Source organism: Rana temporaria, chromosome 11 (assembly GCF_905171775.1).
Source record: "Rana temporaria chromosome 11, aRanTem1.1, whole genome shotgun sequence".
Classification (NCBI taxonomy): Eukaryota; Metazoa; Chordata; class Amphibia; order Anura; family Ranidae; genus Rana; species Rana temporaria.
In genome coordinates, this window is record NC_053499.1 from 163,274,330 (window position 1) to 163,290,259 (window position 15,930).

Genomic DNA, 15,930 nt, shown 5'->3' on the forward strand with positions numbered 1-15,930 from the left:
CCATGTTCTTATCTCACTTCATTGATTGTCCATCATTCCTTTCCCTTTATATATTCTGTATGGTCCAGCTTGGCCCGATCGACATTTTAAGAAGTGCACTGAGCAAATTTCATTCCTGCAACCACGGGTTGCAGGAAAGAAAGTTGCTCTTTTCCCACAGCAATACAGACAGAGTTGATGGGGGAATCCCTTCTGCCCGGGCCATTGGGGGGGGGGGGGGGGGGGGACAAGCCAAGAGGACAGGGATTATTGCTAGCAGCTATAGAAGGTGTTAGTGATAATCGCAGGTAAAACCCTGCATGCTGGTTGTACACTGCCCAAGTCAGACCCACCTGGTACATTCAGCCGGCCATTCACGGGTCAAGCTGGCCGAGATTCGAATCATGTATGGCCGTTATTGGCCGGCCCCTACCTCCACTTTTCTTGGGGCCCCCCCTCCCCCTCTGGGGGATCTCTGGACTTCTCAGGATTGTAACAAATCAGTTGCAGATTCCTCCTTTTTGTTTCTCTGGGGAAATATCTTTGTTTCTTTTTTATGTTCCTAATGTTGGCGCATTTGTTCATTTTTTGGAAAAGTTGGATTTTGTGTTACTGAGGAAGTTCTCACTGATAGAAATCCGCTTTCCAAAGAGGAGCGATTGTAAAATAATGGGGTTCAAGATGGACGATCCCCCAGAATAGGAAACAATCGCGTCCTGATAAGTCAATCTTCAGAGCCCCCCCCCCCCGGGGGTGTGGGGGTCCTGCATGCTCCGTAGTCCCCTCCCTGATAAAAGGTGATTTCCTCTGAGCTCAGGGACCCCCCCTGTAATGTATGTTGTGTTTTCTCTCCCCAGAGACCCCGGAAGGAGCCCCCATTCCATCCATCACAGAGACTCAGGTAAGACCTGAAATCACATATGACTGGAAAGATGATATTTGGGGGGGGGGGTGTTGCATTCACCATCTTTATGAATGGGGGGGGGGGTTGCATTCACCATCTTTATGAATGGGGGGGGGGTTGCATTCACCATCTTTATGAATGGGGGGGGGGGGGGTGTTGCATTCACCATCTTTATGAATGGGGGGGTGTGGTGTGATTGGTTATTATAAAAGTGGGAGGGACCCTCAGAGATTTCAGATCGGGACATTTTTATTTCTTATTGTATTGATATGAAATGTTATTTTAAAATGTCTCTGTACTGAACTTACAGCAACCGACAGAAGGAAATTCATCCTGCACACCTAGAGGGGCCACACACAGGGCCAGATCTACACAGGGCCACACACAGGGCCACACACAGGGCCACACACAGGGCCACATCTACACAGGGCCACACACAGGGCCACATCTACACAGGGCCACACACAGGGCCAGATCTACACAGGGCCACACACAGGGCCACACACAGGGCCAGATCTACACAGGGCCACACACAGGGCCAGATCTACACAGGGCCACACACAGGACCAGATCTACACAGGGCCACACACAGGGCCACACACAGGGCCAGATCTACACAGGGCCACACACAGGGCCACACACAGGGCCAGATCTACACAGGGCCAGATCCACACAGGGCCACACACAGGGCCAGATCTACACAGGGCCACACACAGGGCCACACACAGGGCCAGATCTACACAGGGCCACACACAGGGCCAGATCTACACAGGGCCAGACACAGGGCCACACACAGGGACAGATCTACACAGGGCCACACACAGGACCACACACAGGGCCAGATCTACACAGGGCCACACACAGGACCACACACAGGGCCAGATCTACACAGGGCCACACACAGGACCACACACAGGGCCACACACAGGGCCAGACACAGGGCCACACACAGGGCCAGATCTACACAGGGCCAGATCTACACAGGGCCACACACAGGGCCACACACAGGGCCAGATCTACACAGGGCCACACACAGGACCACACACAGGGCCAGATCTACACAGGGCCACACACAGGACCACACACAGGGCCACACACAGGGCCACACACAGGACCACACACAGGGCCAGATCTACACAGGGCCACACACAGGACCACACACAGGGCCACACACAGGGCCACACACAGGACCACACACAGGGCCACACACAGGACCACACACAGGGCCAGATCTACACAGGGCCACACACAGGACCACACACAGGGCCAGATCTACACAGGGCCACACACAGGACCACACACAGGGCCAGATCTACACAGGGCCACACACAGGGCCAGATCTACACAGGGCCAGATCTACACAGGGCCACACACAGGGCCAGATCTACACAGGGCCACACACAGGGCCACACACAGGGCCACACACAGGGCCAGATCTACACAGGGCCACACACAGGGCCACACACAGGGCCAGATCTACACAGGGCCACACACAGGGCCACACACAGGGCCAGATCTACACAGGGCCACACACAGGGCCACACACAGGGCCAGATCTGTCTTCATATTGGTCACATCACCTGTCGGGTGTTCTCGCCCCTTTGCCTATTTCCCAATCCTCTGTCTCTGCTCCCTTACGCCTCGTACACACCATCGGATTTCCATCGGACAGAGCGTAGGACTTTTGTGCGGAGGGCGTTGGCCAGGAACTTGTCTCGCATACAAACGGCAAATAATTGTCGGCCAACAAACACAAACAACGTGGTTTTTCAGCTCTTTAGCGCCACCCTTTGGGCAACTTCTGCTAATGTTGTCTTAAGGCCCGTGCACACAATCGGATTTTCCCACAACAATTGCGTAATGGAAGGTTTTTGTGGGATAATCCGACCGTTGGTACTCCCCATCGGACAACTCTTGTCGGAATTTCCGACAACAAATGTGGGATCGCCACGCTCTCAAATTTTCCGACAACAATTGTGTTCCGTCGGATTATCCAAACGTGTGAACACAAGTCCGTCGGACTAAAATCCAAAGTACAAACACGCATACTCGGAAGCAATGCTCACCATAAGACAACATTAGCAGAAGTTGCCCAAAGGGTGGCGCTAAAGAGCAGAAAAAACACTTGTAGTTTCGTGTTTGTTGGCTGAAAAAGTTCTGCCGTCTGTATGCAGAACAAGTTCACGGCCGCCGCCCTTCGCACAAAATTCCACGGATTTGTCCGATGGAAATCCGATCGTGTGTACGAGGCTTTTCTGGGATCTCAAACTGGTGGCCCTCCAGCTGCTGCAAAACTACAAGTCCCATGAGGCATTGCAAGGCTGACAGTTACAAGCATGACGCCCACAGGCAGGGGCATGATGGGACTCATAGTTTTGCAACAGCTGGAGGGCCGCCGGTTTGAGACCCCCTGTGATAAAATAGCTGTCCAAAATACCAAGCCATTGGCCCAGATTCAGGTAGATCCGCGCAATATTTGCGTGGGCAAAGGGCAACGATTTTTGCTCTGCGCCCACGCAAATATTTCGATTTGCCCGCGATTCACGGAGCAGTAGCTCCGTAAATTGCGCGGGCGCTATGCTAATTAGCCCTGCGTAAGGGCGCCTAATGTAAATGATCCCGCGGGGGGCGGGAATCATTTAAATTAGGCGCGCTCCCGCGCCGAGCGAACAGCGCATGCTCCGTCGGGAAACTTTCCCGACGTGCATTGCGGCAAATGACGTCGCAAGGACGTCATTTGCTTCTAAGTGAACGTGAATGGCGTCCAGCGCCATTCACGAATCACTTACGTAAACGACGTGAAATTTAAATTTCACGAGCGGGAAGGGCGGCTATACTTTAGCATTGGCTGCTCCTACTATTAGCAGGAGCAGCCTTGCGCTAAAGTCGCCGTACGGAAACTCCGTACCTTGCGTGCGCAGGGCCCGCGCAACTTTTGTGAATCGGTGGTAGTATGCAATTTGCATACTATACGCCGATCACAATGGCCGCGCCCCCTAGCGGCCAACGCAAGAATGCAGCCTGAGATATGAAGGCATAAGGAGGCTTATGTCTGTCATATCCTAGGCTGCAGTCCGCGTAGCGATGTTCCTGAATCAGGGGCATTCGCTACGCGGGAGCAAAACAGCTATTGCGCCGCGCAACCTATGGTTGCGCTTGTGCAATAGCTTCTTGAATCTGGGCCTCTCAAGCGCCTGTGCAAGATAAAGGAAAACCTGCAAACATGGCCTGTCGAGGGGGATTGGTAAAGGAAGATGAGCCCTTGAGACTGAGGACATCTTGTGGAAAAATAGAGGTACTGCAGTGGACAGCTCTAGACGTAAATATGATTGCACAGCATGTAAACTACTATTTTTATAAAATAATTTCAATAATAATAAAAAAATATTTTACCAAATAAATAATATATAATTAAGTACCTTTTTACAAAGTTTTATTTTGGGGGTCAGGTCCCTTCACAGCCTTCTGTATGGCGCTTCCTCCTATTAGCAGGGGGTGTGTCCGTTTCTAAAGCAGGCTGGCACTGCATTTCAGAATACACGGCCGGGTGAGGGGCACATGCATTTCGCAAGGGTGGGTCTCCTCTCTCCAAGGCCACTACAGCTCCTGCTGGGGGGGGGGGCTGCCAATCAGGTCTTTGCAGGGGGGGGGGGGGGAGGCAATCGCATTGGTATAGCGTCCCGTGTCTCCAAAGTGGAAGAAAGGATGCAAACCGTCTCATTAGTGTAAAGTGCTCTTATAGAGTGCAAAATAGTGCTAATTATACTACATGATACCGTATTTATCGGGGCATTGCGCTCTCCGGCGTATAGCGCGCACCCCTAAAGTGGACCCACATTCCTGTAAAAAAAAACATTTTAGTACTTACAGTTTTGGTGTCTTGCGCGGTGGCCTCGTCGGGTCCGGCGCCCGTCTGCGGATTCGGGTGTCCTCTTCGTCGGGTGCGGCATCCTTCTGCGGTGTCCTCCCCGCTCGATCCCCGCGCCGAGTTTGAACACTGCGCCGGCATATACCGAGCGCAGTACACTCGGGTATAGTCGGGCAGGCTCGGCTACTCTCGCGCTCACGTCCTGGACGTCCTGTACGTGAGCTCGAGAGGAGCCGAGCCTGCCCGACTATACACAAGTGTACTGCGCTCGGTATATGCTGGCGCAGTGTTCGAAATCGGTGCGGGAAAGCGGGTATCGGCGTATATCGCGCACCCACGATTTTGCCCTTACTCTCAGGGCAAAAAAGTGTGCGGTATACGCCGATAAATACGGTAAATAGGAAGGTTAATGTGTTTCCCGTCCGAAATTTCTGCACTAGTTATATGTAAGAAAAACTAACCAAATTTTTTTATTTATGTCCACTGAACGATTTATCGGTCTTTACATGATAGCACCATCGTTTGCGCTCACGACCGAACTTTCGTTTTTCGAAAGTTCGTTCGGACGATTTTTCGTGGAGTGTATGGCCAGCATAAGACTGGGATGTCATTAAAGTTCATGTGTGTGTAAAGGCCGGCGTCCCAAAACTTTTGGTGATATAGAGTATATATAGAGGAGGGGAAGGGTGTATATATATATATATATATATATATATATATATATATATACACCCTTCCCCTCCTCTATATATACTCTATATCACCAAAAGTTTTGGGACGCCGGCCTTTACACACCTCCCCTCCCCCATTATATATATATAATGGGGGAGGGGAGGTGTGTAAAGGCCGGCGTCCCAATACTTTTGGTGATATAGAGTATATATAGAGGAGGGGCGTCCCAATACTTTTGGTGATATAGAGTACATTTCCAGAGCAGAAACGTTGAATTCTCTTCCTATATCAGCAGTTTTGGGTCGCGCCGGGTTATTATTCTGGGTTTTAATAATAATAAGGGTAATTGCTTTGTGGTTTTGGGTCCCCCGGTGCTCAGGATCCGATCGTTCTATTTCCAAGAAATCCCACTTCAGCATAATACACCCCGCAGGACGCTCACTGACACGGAGGGTGGGGGTCCTAATAATAATAATACACCCCGCAGGACGCTCACTGACACGGAGGGTGGGGGTCCTAATAATAATAATACACCCCGCAGGACGCTCACTGACACAGAGGGTGGGGGTCCTAATAATAATAATACACCCCGCAGGACGCTCACTGACACAGAGGGTGGGGGTCCTAATAATAATAATACACCCCGCAGGACGCTCACTGACACGGAGGGTGGGGGTCCTGGAGCACTAATAATAATAATAATACACACCACAGATAGAAGATGGGGGTCTTAAAGTACAAATATCCAAACCAGAAGGGGGCACATCGCTGAATACACAATAAATACCCCGGGGAAAAGAACTCCGGGAAAAGAAGGTTCTCTTTAAAGATCCATAAAATTTTACTTTTTACTAAACTTTATTTATTTAAAAAAAAAAAAACAGCAATAATAATAATTGCATATAACTGTCCACCATAAATGATGTATTATTGTTTTTTTTATTATTACCGTTTTACTTTTTGAATAAAGTTTTGTGAAAAGTAACACTATATGGAACTTTAAACCCCCCCCCCCCCCCCTCTGGGTGATCTCTGTACATTGCAGGGAACATCAGAGAGCCAATCACACAAGCAGGAAGTGACATATCTGGGGGGAGGGGTCTGTGTACTATCTGTGCACAGAGCGCCTCCAGGTGGCCATATTGGATTTTACAGAAAATGACTGCGGCTGCAGATTGAGAAGGAAAGGGAATTTCTAATAACTTTTAATTACAATGTGACTTGTGTAGCGATTTGTTTACACTGGATTATTATTTTATATTTGTTATTTTTCACCAGGGGGCGGGGCTAGGGGTGCGGAGCCACATATGCGGATCTTACATTTTAGCGTCCGGTCCCCTTTATCCAGAGAAGTCTGTCGGCGTCTTTGCTCGCCAAGCCGCTCACCATCCCATCTAACGTTCCTTTTCTTCCACAGATGGTGCAATGCCTGGGCTTCGTCATCTACCGAGCGCTAGACTGGGGGCTGGACGAGAGCGAGGAGCGGGAGCTCAGCCCCCAACTGGAGCAGCTCATCGACCTCATGGCTGCCAGCGAATCGGAAGGCTCCATGGCGGATGAGGGCTATGAGGGCACCGAGGATGAGGATGAAGACGGTCCTCCTCGGGTGGTGCGCAGCTATTCGGCGGTCCTGCGCTTCTGCGCCTCCCGCCTTCCAGAACCCAAAGAGGCGCCAATCCACTACCAGGCGGTGTGCCGGGCGCTCTTCGCAGAAACCATGGAGCTCCAAGCTTTCCTCCATAAAATACGGGAGGCCAAAGAGGTAAGGGAAGGGAGAGGGAAGGGAGAGGAAACGGATAACTCCGGAAAACACCAGATAACCCAAAATAACGCAAGATAACACCGGATAACCCCAAATAACGGATAACCCCAGAAAGCACCGGATACCCTCAGATAACTGCGGATAACACCAGATACCCCAAGATAGCACCAGATACCCCAAGATAACTCCAGATACCCCAAGATAACACCAGATACCCCAAGATAACTCCAGATACCCCAAGATAACACCAGATACCCCAAGATAACACCAGATAGCCCACAGATAACACCAGATACCCCAAGATAACACCAGATACCCCAATATAACTCCAGATACCCCAAGATAACTCCAGATACCCCAAGATAACACCAGATACCCCAAGATAACACCAGATACCCCAATATAACTCCAGATACCCCAAGATAACTCCAGATACCCCAAGATAACACCAGATACCCCAAGATAACACCAGATAGCACCGGATTAAAACACCAGGTAACTCCACATAACCCCAGATAACCCCAAATAACGGATAACCCCAGAAAGCACTGGATACCCCCAGATAACCGCGGATAACACCAGATAACTGCGGATAACACCAGATAGCCCAGATAACACCAGTTACCCCAAGATAGCTCCAGATACCCCAAGATAGCTCCAGATACCCCAAGATAACTCCAGATACCCCAAGATAACACCAGATAGCCCAAGATAACACTAGATACCCACAGATAACACCAGATACCCCAAGATAACACCAGATAGCCCCAGATAACACCAGGTGCCCCAGATAACACCAGATACCCCCAGATAACACCAGATACCCCAAGATATCACCAACTACCCCAAGATAACACCAGATAGCCCCAGATAACGCCAGGTGCCCCAGATACTCCAAGATAACACCAGATACCCCCAGATAACACCAGATACCCCCAGATAACACCAGATACCCACAGATAACACCAGATACCCCAAGATATCACCAACTACCCCAAGATAACACCAGATACCCCCAGATAACACCAGATACCCCCAGATAACACCAGATACCCCCAGATAACACCAGATACCCACAGATAACACCAGATACACCCAGATAACACCAGATAGCCCCAGATACCCCAAGATAACACCGCATAACACACGACAACAAGGGATAATTATACTATTTTTGAAATCTGGGTGGGATACCATTGATGGGTATTATTCATGTTCTCATCAGAGACATCATCCCAGGATGCAGATAGACAATTAATAAAACCACAGAATCTGGACTTTAAACATGCTGCTGCTGAGAACTCCGACTATTTGTGTAATAAAAATACATAAATCTTTATTAAATTACATATTAAAAAGACATCTAAACATCGAAAGAAGGGATAACCTCAGATAAGACCTCATAGTCTCAGATTACACCGGGCTCTTTACTTTTTGCAGTCAGCACAAAACTAATGCAGATATTTCTCCTCTAGCTGCTGATAAAGATGCGGGTGGAGGAAGCCGAGCCCGATGGACTTGAGAACCTGCAGAAAACGGATTGGGTAAGGAGGAGCGATGGATGTTCATTGGCTGGAACACGGGGAGATGTGGAGGAGCTCTCAGCACTGATTGGCCCCTACAGGACCTCATCGCTTCCCCTCCACCACTTCTCTGTATTGTTAAAGGATAAGAGATCCATCCACCTATCCTTCTGCCACCTCCCTCCCCAGCCAATGCCAACTTACCTTGCAGTTGTGCCCGCTGCCTCGGGTGCTGGCTCCATGTTGGATCTCAGATTCAAACAAGCAGTGGCCATGTCTGGGCAGCAGCCTCCCTTAGGCCCCGCCCACACGATCGGAATGTATGTGTAGCCCAATGCCGCCCTTAGGCCCCGCCCACACGATCGGAATGTATGTGTAGCCCAATGCCTCCCTTAGGCCCCGTACACACGATCGGAATGTATGTGTAGCCCAATGCCTCCCTTAGGCCCCGTACACACGATCGGAATGGATGTGTAGCCCAATGCCTCCCTTAGGCCCCACCCACACGATCGGAATGTATGTGTAGCCCAATGCCTCCCTTAGGCCCCGCCCACACGATCGGAATGTATGTGTAGCCCAATGCCTCCCTTAGGCCCCGTACACACGATCGGAATGGATGTGTAGCCCAATGCCTCCCTTAGGCCCCGTACACACGATCGGAATGTATGTGTAGCCCAATGCCTCCCTTAGGCCCCGTACACACGATCGGAATGTATGTGTAGCCCAATGCCTCCCTTAGGCCCCGTACACACGATCGGAATGTATGTGTAGCCCAATGCCTCCCTTAGGCCCCGTACACACGATCGGAATGGATGTGTAGCCCAATGCCTCCCTTAGGCCCCGTACACACGATCGGAATGTATGTGTTGCCCAATGCCTCCCTTAGGCCCCGTACACACGATCGGAATGGATGTGTAGCCCAATGCCTCCCTTAGGCCCCACCCACACGATCGGAATGTATGTGTAGCCCAATGCCTCCCTTAGGCCCCGCCCACACGATCGGAATGTATGTGTAGCCCAATGCCTCCCTTAGGCCCCGTACACACGATCGGAATGGATGTTTAGCCCAATGCCTCCCTTAGGCCCCGTACACACGATCGGAATGTATGTGTAGCCCAATGCCTCCCTTCGGCCCCGCCCACACGATCGGAATGTATGTGTAGCCCAATGCCTCCCTTCGGCCCCGCCCACACGATCGGAATGTATGTGTAGCCCAATGCCTCCCTTAGGCCCCGCCCACACGATTGGAATGTATGTGTAGCCCAATGCCTCCCTTAGGCCCCGCCCACACGATCGGAATGGATGTTTAGCCCAATGCCTCCCTTAGGCCCCGTACACACGATCGGAATGTATGTGTAGCCCAATGCCTCCCTTAGGCCCCGCCCACACGATCGGAATGTATGTGTAGCCCAATGCCTCCCTTAGGCCCCGTACACACGATCGGAATGTATGTGTAGCCCAATGCCTCCCTTCGGCCCCGCCCACACGATCGGAATGTATGTTTAGCCCAATGCCTCCCTTAGGCCCCATACACACGATCGGAATGTATGTGTAGCCCCATCGGTCTTTTCTCATCGGAAATTCCGAGGAATTCCATCGGAGTTTAGATAGGGAACATGTTCTCTTTTACTCCCATGGAATTCCGATGCGATTTTGGCCGGTCAGAAGTCTGACTGTGTGTACGGGGCATTAGGCTACATTCAGACGGCGGAATACATGCAGGCGGTGGTGGCCACCGGCAGCAATCAGCGGGTCTTGCCGGCAGTTGTAATCGCTGTGTGTGCAATCAGCAGTTCTCAATGGCAGGCAGTGACCTAGGAAAAGAGCCTCTGACCAACCCTGGGCGGTTCTCTCTCTCCCTCCACATACATACAGACCAAACTTTCCAACCAATGGGACGGTCTCTAGAGATGGATACACATTATACAATTTCCATATATTAGGAGGTCACACCTATCAATGCGTACGCAATCAGGCCGGCCCTTCTATTACAGAGCTGAAGGCGAATCTAAAGGAAATCAAACAAGAAAAGTTGTATGGTGTGTATCCAGCTTCAGCCCCTGTGTTCGTTGGAGCGACTTGTCATACGATTTGACGGGTCACATCCTATTGCCGGTGATCTGCCAATATGGTTCCGGCTATCCAGATGGTTCCTGTAAAGGACTGCGCAGGCGCAATCCTTGCCGACGGAAATCTCCGAACCTCGGCCGGCATCCAGGGCGACGTGGAATTTGAGGAAAGCATGGAGCCGCGGTGACGGTATAGCCGCGCTATTTGTAGCGCGGCTATACCGTCGTATTTACCGCGATATTCGGGCGCTATCGGTGAGGTTTTAACCCCCGCTAGCGGCCAAAAAAGGGTTAATACTGCCCGCGTTGCGGGTGGTATTACCGCGCTTTCCCATTGATTTCAATGGGAAGGCGCGGTATAGGAGCGGTGAACACACCGCTTCTATACCGCGGTAAAGATGCGGCCAGCAGGACTTTTGGTGCGCTCCTGCTAGCGCACCGCTTCAATGTGAAAGCCTTCGGGCTTTCACATTGAACACTGCAGGGCATGATTTTTCATGCGGTATAGCAGCGCTATTTTTAGCGCTGTACCGCATGAAAAACGCCCCAGTGTGCAAGGGGCCTAAGGAATGAGCCTGGAATGCCGGCCGAGGTTCGGAGATTTCCGTCGGCAAGGATTGCGCCTGCGCAGTCCTTACAGGAACCATCTGGATAGGGGAACCATGACGACAAGTCACCGGCAATCACACCGTCGCACGATGATGACTTTGCGTCGCCACAAAAAGTAGCACATTCCCTTCTTTCGGCGATTTCCGGTGCGACTCGAATAGACATTTGTGCCTGAAGCCGCAACAGATGCCATAAAAGTCGCACTGCCATGCGATTTCAGATGAAGATTTCAAAGCTGTAGTCAATGTGAACGGGGGGGCCTCATTTCAGACAGGCGGTCAGCTTACTGCCTGCTGAAAAGTGATCCATGGTGGATCGCTTTTCAAAGTGCGTCACAGCTGCAGCTGACAGGCATTTAAGAGGCGCTTCTGCTGCCTCCTGGTGGCTGTTTTTTTAATTAATTAACTTTTTTTTTTTATTGCTGAATGTCGGCTGCAGGCCGAGTGTTCAGCTGGTTGTGATCCGATTGATCTCAATGAGTGTCAGGTGGCGATCACACCCCACCCCCAAGATAAAAACCCGCAAAGCAGCATTGTGGTCGATGAGGTGTACACAGTGCTGGGATAGGAACGCAGCTCCCCATTGAAATGAATGGAAAATGGACCACAGTTTTGGTGAGTTTTTCGGGGCGCACAGGTGCATGCTGGGTAATGAACACCCAGAAAATGCACCCGAAATGTGGCAAAAACATAAATGCATGTTTATTGACATGCAATGTGAGCGCAGCCCGAGGCCCCCCTTCCCACGGGCGGTCTGATCGGAGGGGGGGGGGGGGTCAGTTTTTCAGCCGGACCCGACCCAGTCTCTTCTATGGAGCAGCGCTGACACCCGCCGCCATCCGACCCTCTCCGCCAAAAGCAGATGGCGGTCCGATTCCCAAACCGTCTGGCCGATTGGATGGACGCAGACAGTTGGGTTGCCACCTCACCCCTTTATTCCCGGAATCGCACTGAGCTGCGGGAATGAAGCCGTGTGACTTCAGCTCGATTTCCCTCCCACATGCCTGTCCCGATTTCCGTGGCAATTTCAGAGACGTCTGGCGGGTTTGGAAATCGCACCCCGAAATCCCAAAAAGTAGCACAGGAACGACTCTTTGACATCGGCGCCGCGAATGCAGCGACACACCGATTAGGACGGCGTCAATTGACCGCAATTGGTGCTGATTTTGACGTGCGATTTCACATGTCAAAACGCACCAATATGAACCAGGACTTAAACCCGAACATAGATGAATTACGCGGTTCTGAGGATCATTTAATGCAGATGAGACACCGAGTGAGTTTAATTATCACCTTAATTAGCCCCAGAACCTGTGTACTTCATATGTGATCAGGTTTAAAAGGGATGAGGTGGCAAACCTAAGACCCCTTTCACACTGGGGCAGCGTCGGCGGTAAAGCGCCGCTATTTATACCATCAAATTTTTAGCCGCTAGCAGGGCACTTTTATACCCCCCGCTAGCGGCCAAGAAAAGGTTAAACCCACTGCAAAGCGCCTCCGCTTTGCCGGTGGAATCCCATTGGTTTGAATGGGCAGGAGCAGTGGAGGAGGGGTATACACACCGCTCCAAAGATGCGGCTAGCAGGACTTTTTTTGCCGTCCTGCCAGCGCACCGCTCCAGTGTGAGAGCCCTCGGGGGTTTCATATTGGAGAAACGGCAGCGTCTCTTGCAGGTGCTATTTTTAGCGTTCTAGCTCCTGCAAAGCGCTGGCGTGCGTTGGCGTTAAATCGGCGCTATGTTTAGCGGCACTTTATCGTCGTCTTTTCGGCTGCTATCGATGCACTTTTAATCCCCGCTAGCGGCCGAAAAAGGGTTAAAACCGCCCGCTGCAGCGGCAGTTCGGCGGTGCTGCCCATTGATTTCAATAGGCAGGGGCGCTTTGGGGGGGGGGGGGGTGTATTCACCGCTCCTATTGCGCCTCAAAGATGCGGCTTGCAGGACTTTTTTTTTACGGCTCCGCCCCACTGTGAAAGCGCTCATTCAAATGAAGGGAGGTGCCTTTCAGGTGCTTTTTTTTAGCGCTATTTTTACTGCTAAAACGCCTGAAAACTGCCTCAGTGTGAAAGGGGTCTTAACTCTGGTTCACATTGGATCGATTTGGCATGTCAAAGTGCTTGCTAAATCGGCGGAAATTGCCGGCAATGGCGCCGTCCAAATCGGTGCAACGCCACGTTTGCAGCGCCACACTGATTCCCACACTGATTCTGTACTACTTTTGGCAATTTGGGGGGGGTGCGTTTTTCGTTGACTTCTGTGCAGAAACCCGCCCAGATGTCTCTGAAATCGCCCCCCGAAGTCGGGCGTCAAATGCGGGAATAAAATCGCGCAACGTTCAGTTGAACTTGCAAGATTTCAGTGTGAACCGGGCTTAGACCCTTTTAACACCGGGGCGGTTTTTAGGCGTTTTAGCGCTGGAAATGGCCACTGCTAAAAATGCCTCCCATCCATTCCAGTTTGACTTTTCGCAGTGGGGCGGTGCGCTTGCGGGACATTTTCGAAAAGTCCCGCAAGCAGCATCTTTGGGGTGGGTTGGGAGCGCTGTATTTAAAATTGCCCCGCCCATTGGAACGAATGAACAGACAGCGCCTGAAAAACACAGCAAAACGGGAGTATTTAAAAGTCTCTTGTATTTTGCTCTAGTGGCCGAAAAAGCGATGCAAAAGCGCCACTAAAAACGAGCAGCGCTTGAGTGCGAACGGCCAGCGTGAAAGGGGTCTTACAGAAATTGGGGCAAACTAAAGCCCTGCCAGAGGCGCTCCCATTGGCTCCCAATACTAAACCTGCTGCAGCATACCTGTGTGTAATCATCTGCCCCGCCCCCAGTCCTAGTTTTCCCGGCCAGCTTGGCTTGCATATAAAGTTGTGGATAACAATTAAGAAGTGATAAAGTTGTAATTGATGCTCCGACTTCTCTCATCACAGCTATTGGGATGTAATAATTCTGATGCAATGATTTTATGATAGAAGTCCTTTGATCCCGCCCAAAGGTCACTCCACGCCGGCCCTGCACAGGTGTTCTACCTCTCAGGTAGCAGACAGGTGTGTGAGTCTCCGTGTGTGTGAGATGTATGACAGCCTGACCTGGAAGATCCGCATATCTAAGGATGAAGTGGCTGCCGGCAGAGTACACGTGCCCGAGGTGTACCCATCGCTGAGCGCGGCCTGTCCTTCGCGCACCACCATGTCCCGCCCTCTCTGTGTCACACGCCTGGCGTCTCTCGGCCTCTGTTTTGCTGTCTGTTCTGTGCTCTGCGTCACGCAGTGTTTTTTTATGTTGCTCATGTATGACGCGTGTCTGCGTCTGCCGGACCGTGTACTCGGTGCTGTGCGCCTCACGTGTGGTGTCCTGTGCTCTGCAGGCTCGTTTGTGGGTGCAGCTGATGAGAGATCTGCGACACGGGGTGCAGCTGAAGAAGGTGCGGGACAAGACCTTCAACTCTCTGCCCACCGAATACCAACTCACTCCGTTCGAGATGCTGATGCAAGACATCCGGGCACGCAACTACAAGCTGCGCAAGGTCATGGTGAGTCCTGGGGGGGTCCATTCTCTGGGGGTTGGGGGAGGGGGGGGGTTTCTCCCCGAAGTGGGGGGGTCTCCGTTCTCTGGGGGTTGGGGGGGGGGGGGGGTTTCTCCCCAAAGTGGGGGGTCTCCGTTCTCTGGGGGTTGGGGGGGGGGGGTTCTCCCCGAAGTGGGGGGTCTCCGTTCTCTGGGGGTTGTGGGGGAGGGGGGGGGGAGTTTCTCCCAGAAATGTTGATTATCCAAACTGACAGATTAATGTGTTTACAGGAAACTGAGCGCAATGCAGGAAATGCGCATTGGTGGTCCTGCATTGCTCTCAGGACAGGTTCTCTTTAGAGTCCATCTATCACATGGGTGGTCAGTGATTGGAGTCGGCCTCATACACAGACATGTCGCGTCACCCAAAGGTGTGTGTGTGTGTGTGTGTGACTATAGGCTCCATTCACACTTCATGCGACTTGTCATGTGACTTTAGGGGAAATGCACAGAATCTGGTCACTATGCAGAGCTGCACCAATCAGCTTCCAGGCTTTATCAAAGCTTAAATGAAGAAGCTGATTGGTTTCTATGCAGAGCTGCACCAGATTCTGCGTGTTTTAGTTTTAGTAAGGACCCGTTCACGCCATAGAAACGCAGTCCCAATGCTTTTCTGCATGTGCATTTTTTGATGCGTTTCCGTTGCAATTTTTTTCCCCCTCCCCCTTATTTTACATTTTTTTTTTTTTTCTTCATCCTAATTTAGGATACGTGTGTTTCAGTGCAGAAAAAATGCGGCATGTTCTACTTTTTTTTTTTTCTTTTCTTTAAACGCACTGGAACTGCAAGCACTGGTGTGAACCAGGCCATTGAAAACCATTCGCCAGATTCAGAGAGACTTACGACGGCGTATCGGTAGATATCATTAGTGCAGACTTTTGGGATAATCAGTGAGCCAATCACACAAGCAGGAAATTACATTTTACCGCGTTTTTTAATTCATTTAAATGGGGAGCGTTTTAATAGCGCTATTTTTACCGCGAAAACG

The 15,930-nt window shown here is 51.2% G+C and overlaps 1 protein-coding gene across 1 annotated transcript in view; it reads left to right on the forward strand.

Annotated features, from left to right (window-relative positions):
- Positions 1-15,930, forward strand: part of SPIRE2 (spire type actin nucleation factor 2) — an 80,745-nt gene that overhangs the window by 46,170 nt on the left and 18,645 nt on the right. Inside the window, exons 2-5 of the mRNA XM_040329644.1 lie at positions 837-880; positions 6,841-7,185; positions 8,661-8,729; positions 14,746-14,910. Coding sequence (XP_040185578.1) covers positions 837-880; positions 6,841-7,185; positions 8,661-8,729; positions 14,746-14,910 — 623 coding nt within the window. The remainder of the gene's footprint in view (positions 1-836; positions 881-6,840; positions 7,186-8,660; positions 8,730-14,745; positions 14,911-15,930) is intronic.